The sequence below is a fragment of the Syngnathus typhle genome, linkage group LG11, assembly GCF_033458585.1.
Source record: "Syngnathus typhle isolate RoL2023-S1 ecotype Sweden linkage group LG11, RoL_Styp_1.0, whole genome shotgun sequence".
Classification (NCBI taxonomy): domain Eukaryota; kingdom Metazoa; phylum Chordata; class Actinopteri; order Syngnathiformes; family Syngnathidae; genus Syngnathus; species Syngnathus typhle.
In genome coordinates this window covers 9,600,235-9,606,916 of record NC_083748.1, presented here as the reverse complement: position 1 = coordinate 9,606,916, position 6,682 = coordinate 9,600,235, and the positions used below count along the sequence as shown (strand labels likewise).

At 42.4% G+C, this 6,682-nt stretch overlaps 1 protein-coding gene across 1 annotated transcript; it reads left to right on the top strand.

The window, feature by feature from the left end:
* Positions 1-916: 916 nt before the first annotated feature.
* LOC133161875 (keratin, type II cytoskeletal 8-like) lies at positions 917-4,489 on the top strand. The gene is made up of 9 exons (XM_061290582.1): positions 917-1,440; positions 2,179-2,387; positions 2,696-2,756; positions 2,888-2,983; positions 3,075-3,239; positions 3,322-3,447; positions 3,550-3,770; positions 3,842-3,882; positions 3,981-4,489. Exons 1-9 carry the CDS (start codon positions 1,006-1,008, stop codon positions 4,232-4,234), a joined length of 1,608 nt encoding a protein of 535 aa, XP_061146566.1. The 5' UTR covers positions 917-1,005; the 3' UTR covers positions 4,235-4,489.
* The last annotated feature ends 2,193 nt before the right edge of the window (positions 4,490-6,682 follow it).

Genomic DNA, 6,682 nt, shown 5'->3' with positions numbered 1-6,682 from the left:
GTGTCCTCTTAATAGACTTGCGATAAGACATCTTGGCCTCTCAGCCCACGCTGAAATAAAAAGAAAGAGAAGAGAAATGAAAAAATATATATATTTCAGGTTTGAAGTAAACGATGCATGAGTATCATACAATTACCTACACACATTTGTGTACAAGTGGTTCCACTGTGATCACATTTTGTGGAATGTCATGCAAAACAAATTTGTCCAAAGTCTCTTCACCCAGTGGATGATCTGTATTTTTTCTTTTGTTTGTTTTTACGGGTAATTTGAAAGCTATTTAAGACTTAAGGTGGGACCAGAAAAATGCCACTTTGTTTGCTCTCCACAGTCTGATAAAGAAGGAATGTTCATGCTTCCATATTATTGAGCATACTGCCCATAAAAGTCCACTTAACTCTTGCTTTTTCAATCCCGTTAAAAGTATTTTATGACAATGACAGTTAAACTATTCATTGGGTAAAAATATGTTTGTCACATTTCTGAGACATACTGTCGCTGGCCACAAACGCGTGGAGCAAGTCACTCGTGGGAGAAGCCAATTTACTTTGCAATATGTCATGCCTGTGAGAAGTGAGCCGCTCGAATTGATGTGCTGGAGGTTTGACCCGGTGCCGCGTCTGCAGATATTTGACAAAACATTTTAATAACCATTTTTTTGATGAAAGAAAACGAAGCTTAAGTAAGGTTATTCAAATTGTTCTAATAGCACATGAGTTTTTTTTTTTAATGTGGTTTGAAACAATAATTCCCTTGAACAATTTGCTGGCAGTTAATGTACAACAAGATGTGATTTTCTTTCTTGACAACACACCCATCTCCACACCTCATGCCATCTCCCTGTGTTCATCACAATGGCCAATCCCGAACAAGGAGAGACCCTCCCCTGTTCAGATAAATAGCACCAAAACCCAGGCACGGTCTATCTGCCTGACTCTCCCATTTTCAGCAGAGTCTCCGAGTCTCTTCTCACCCCACCTTGCTGCAATAGAATCCTTTGTGACCATGTCTGCCAGAGCTGTGAAGACCACCACCTTCTCCACCCTGTCCACAACCAAAGGCCCGAGTCAGAGCTTCAGCAGCCGCTCCTTCTCCGGTTACGGTGGTCAAGGTGTGGGTGCTGGCAGGCAAAGCTGCGTACTCCGCGGCTCCTACGGTGGGGTGGGCAGCAGCGGTGCCGCCGTTGGAGGCTTCAAGATGGTCGGTGGGTATGTTGCCGGGGGGTCGGCCCAAAGAGCTGGTGGATTAGAGTTTGGCTACGTGGGCTTTGGTGGAGGCATGGGCCAGGAAGTGGTGGCCCCCATCACAGAGGTGACGGTGAACAAGAGCCTGCTGGCCCCCTTGAACCTGGAAATTGACCCCACCATCCAGTCGATCCGCATCCAGGAGAAGGAGCAGATCAAGACCCTCAACAACCGTTTCGCATCTTTCATTGACAAGGTCAGTTAGCACGTTCGCCTCACCGTTCAGAGGTTATGGGTTCGATTCCGCGTCCGGCCCTCCCTGTGTGGAGTTTCCATGTTCTCCCCGTGCCTGCGTGGGTTTTCTCCGGGCATTCATGTTTCCTCCCACATTCCATAAACATGCTTGGTAGGCCGATTGAGCACTCCGAATTTGCTCTCTGCCAGTGATTGATCACCTGTGATCTCCACGTCGCCCCTTTGCTGGTTTTCTTGTTTAAGGAGGCCTCCCTGACAAATGTGAGCTAGAAGTTAACCCAGCAATCAATCAGGCAAGTTCTTTGCACTGTAGAAAAACAAGCCTTACCCCCTTCCTCTGGATTGTGGAACTACACATGCATGCTTGTTCTGTTTGCCCAAGAAGACCCCACCCAGGGTCAGGACACTGAAAGGAGACATTGTAAAGGGGCACCAATGCATTACAATTGGGAAAAATGTTCATTGTGGCTCCAAGTTGAGTGAGTAATAATTGACGTGACATTGATGTGGTGTCAGAGGAGTCATTTGGCCTTCTTTGTCCAGCCACACAGTGAAGCTATTCATTTCAAACGTCTATCTCTTTATCACACATTCTGAAAGACTCCTGTACCAAATTCCATACAGTTTATTCATTAGTGTCGATTCTAGTTAGATTTCTCTAGAAATGTATACATGTTATCTGCGCGGGGGCGCTCTCCTCTGGATGTTATTGCTATTACATGATGCTTTTATTCTGTAGGTACGCTTCCTGGAACAGCAGAACAAAATGCTGGAGACCAAATGGAAACTTTTGCAAGAGCAAACCCCAGCATGCTCCAGCATCGATGCCATGTTTGAAGCCTACATCGCCAACCTGCGAAAGCAGCTGGACAACTTGAGCCATGAAAAGGTCAAGCTGGAATCGGAACTTCATCACATGACAGGTCTGGTCGAGGACTTTAAGACCAAGTGAGTTGATGCTGCTGTACGAATACAGTGGAATCTCAAAAGACAAACACATGATCATTTTTTTGCTTAAAAGCTGCTATGAAATTAAATTAATGGAAAGGTAAGGCGTTTGCACGGGAATACTGCCACCTTGTGGCGTTTTATAGACATCGATGTGATTATAAAGTGTACAATGTGTGTTTGTTTTTGGACTCAAGTGACACATCTTGAGGGTTGTTGTTACGATAATACAGTATGTGCTGTGTGAGATATTGAAATTATATTTATTATTATTATCTGTATTAAACAGTGCATTTCTACTCCTTTAGATACGAGGATGAGATCAACAAGCGCAATGAATGTGAGAACAACTTTGTTCTCTTGAAGAAGGTGTGTTCAGGTCTTCTGATCATTTTTTTGTAATCGTCACACTAAATTCGGGTTCCCCACACACGGGTCATTTGCATATTTGACGTGTAGTATGCAAGAATGCATTCAAAGCGGTGTCTGATGCCACACAGGACACAGATGCAGCGTTTTTGATCAAAGCAGAGTTGGAGGCCAAACTCGATGGACTTTCCGATGAGATCGACTTCCTGAGGCAGATCTTCGATGCTGTAATGAACTTTTAATGAGTCACCGATCTACACTACGGTGATCGCCTGCGTTGAAGTTTCACGTCCGTATGTCTGTCTTTTTGTTATGTAGGAAATCCACGAACTACAGAGTCAGATCAAGGATACATCTGTCGTCGTGGAGATGGACAACAGCCGTAACTTGGACATGGATGCCATCGTTGCTGAAGTGCGTGCCCAGTATGAAGACATCGCCAATCGAAGCAGAGCTGAGGCGGAATCATGGTACCAGAACAAGGTAGTGGATTATTTGGACAGAAAAGCCAACGGAAGATTTTCTGTTAGTACAGCTGACCTGCATGTGCTGTATCTCCCTATAGTATGCCCAGATGCAGGAGTCTGCTGGTAAATGCGGTGAAGATCTGAAGTTAACCAAGGCGGAAATTGCTGACATGAATCGCAGAATAATGAGGCTCCAGTCTGAAATTGACATGGTTAAAGCACAGGTGAGGACCATTTTCATAGAGTGGTGTCACTAAGAATCCAAGGAAAGCCTGTGGAGCAGCGATAAAGAAAACAACCACAAACACTTTTCATCTTTTGATTAGAACAATAATTTGGAGGCCCAGATTGCTGAGGTTCAGGAGCGTGGCGAGTTGGCAGTGAAGGATGCCAAACTCCGCATTAGAGAACTGGAGGAGGCTCTTCAGAGGGCCAAGCAGGACATGACCCTGCAGGTTCGCCAATACCAGGAACTGATGAACGTGAAGCTCGCCCTGGACATCGAGATCGCCACCTACAGGAAACTTCTCGAAGGAGAGGAGGACAGGTGTGTTCATTTGGACTTTTTTTCACGTTGTAAGTTTTGCTATTAATTAAGATCTATATGTCTCATTTTAGGTTCACAATTGGAATCAAGACCAAGGTGTCCAAAATCACCTGTATGTATTCCATTCATTTATTTTGTTGTTAAACCCCGAATATATCTGTATATAATATGTGCATATATAAAAAATATATATATTTTTTTTATGCACAGCTATGAACTACAATGCTTATGGCCTGGAGAGCTCCCGTACCCCATCTTACGTCAGCTGCTCATTTGGCACCATCAAGGCGAGCGTCGATTCTGTGCCTGAGGCGGAGACTGCGGAGGTGAAGAGCCCCACTAGTGTCACCACAACAGAAACTGTGGTGAGCACTACTGAGGAGAAGAAAGAGGTGGAGGTGCCCGCTGTTACTGAGGTCGCTAAAACTGAGGAGCAGGTGGAGGCTGAAGTTGTGGCTGAGTGATCTTCTTAAACCTCATTTAAGTTGAATTTGGCCCCTCCCAAAAAAAATCACACCATTACGTTTGAGTTTATAAGGCCTTTTCTCTTTCCGTCAAGGATCTCTGAGCAGCAAGTGGGAAAACTATTCATTAATACCATATTGTAAATTTCAGTACTGTCAGATGTTATCAGTGCAGTAAACGCAACTGGCCACTAGATGACTATGTGTCGTAGGTTTTACTGAAGCCAATAAATCAAACTGCCGTTCACAAAGTAAGCTGTTGTCTTTTGTCACGGAATGTGAAATTTGTTTTTCTTTTCTTCTTTCCCTCTTGTAATCGGAGTTTGAGGAAAAAAAGGTTCTCAAGAGCACAATGACACGTTCAGCTCTCAAGTATTATTGACACTAGACATGATGAGTGCATGTAATTTGATGATTTTTCTTGAGCCACCCTATTATTCTTGTCTCTCACTCAGAATCTAGTGACACAAGTGATTAAAACAGATACATTTATCACAAACTATTTAGGCCAGGGATGGGCCAATTGAAAACAAGGTAGGGAGGTCTAAACTGAAATCTAAACCCACACTTCACAAAACCTCCAATAAATGTAATGTCCATATTACAATTTGTTAATCTGAGACTACTATGAATGAATGCATGGATAACTGAACCCCCCCCCCCTCCCATAAAATAGAATGAAAAAAAAACCTAGTTAGAACATGCATTGTGGGTGGTGGTGCCACACCCAAGGCTATCAAAGCTCTCATGTTGAAGAAAGCCACACAAAGGTTATGTCCTTAACTGTATTCTTCTTTAGCACAACTGTGACTGCTGACTATATACACGATAAGATGAGTACATGATCAGGCTTGAGTTGAGATTAGCACAGTTTACAATGTGTGTACACATATGAATCCAAAGTGAACTTAACCTGGAATAACACCGGTGGGTGGGGAGAGTTATGAAGTTCAAATGTTGACCTACCTTACATGCAGTCCAATAGTAGCATTCAAGCAGCTAAAAAGACAATGCAAACAATCAAACAAGAATATAAAATCAAGTTTACTCTGTATCACATGATTTTTAATCTCATTGTCAAATATCCAGAAGGTGTTGTTTGGAGCTTCTGGAAGAATATCTTTTCCTTTGGCTTTTTAGGAAAGGGGACAGTGTGATGATAACCATAGACTTGGAAAAGGAATTTAGACACAGCAAAATGTCATGCTGGAATCATGACATGTGGGAATCAAATAGAGTAGATTTAATCATTAAGGCATCATTAAGCATCCGCATAATTGAGGGTTAGACGTCTGGAAGCAGCAGAGAAATGTTCCCTGGCAGTTGCTGACACGCACTCATACTTTCAGCAAATTACTGCCGCGTGCTTGAAAGCGTTTTCACCGGTATCAAACAACAAGCTTGACTTTTGTGTGTTCATAAGATTATTTCAGAATACCGTATTTTCCGCCCTATAAGGCGCACCTAAAAACCTAAAATTTTCTCAAAAACCAACAGTGCGCCTTATAGTCCGGTGCGCCTTATATATGGACCAAATTCCTAAATTCAAACTGGCCCGAAGTATTGTGTCATGAAATCAATCATAAGTGGCCCGCAGAAGACTATGAATCATGACTCAAAAAGACTATGGATCATTATTTTATGATTATAAAGTAATTTGTTCCGTCTGAAGTTGAAATAAAAAAGATAAAATGGAGAATGATTAGAAATCTGACATGATGCATTAATGGTGCGCCTTATAGTCCGGTGCGCCTTATATAAGGATAAAGTTTTAAAATGGGCCATTCATTGAAGGTGCGCCTTATAGTCCGGTGCGCCTTATAGGCCGGAAAATACGGTATTTACGATTTATATAATGCACCTTTCATTATTGTTGCACCCCTTGCGATGGTATTTAACACCGGTTTTAAATTGTGTTATGTAACGTGCAAGTACCATGTACATCTTCCAAGTACCTGCAGTTAAATGTGGTAACACTGAACCACACAAGTTAGACTTGTTAGAGGGTTGGCAGCAAAAAGCCGTTTCGAATTATTGGTAACATAAGTTTCTGCTAACGTCGGTTCTCGACTTCTTGCTTCTGTCTTTTTCTATGGAGATGAAGTTGTTTAAGACATGAGCAATATAAATATGTCTTCAAATAAGAGTAGCAATTGCGCCTACAGATCAATAAAGGATTGATTTTAGCAGGGAGGTACATTGTGGTTTTACGTAAACAAGAAAATTAGTTTCTGGGTGAAAGATATGCGGTAGCGTTTGATGCCACTTTTCTAAATTTTTCAGGCACCTTACCTGGGGTGAATGTAATGTCACTCACAGAGCGACATGCTGGACTCTGTTCTTAAATGTAATGCTTGAATAGTGATCTATTTGGCATTTTTTTTGTTATGTGTTATATGACGTGCAACTCCACGCACTTGTTCATTTAAGGTTTTAGCAGATTTTTTT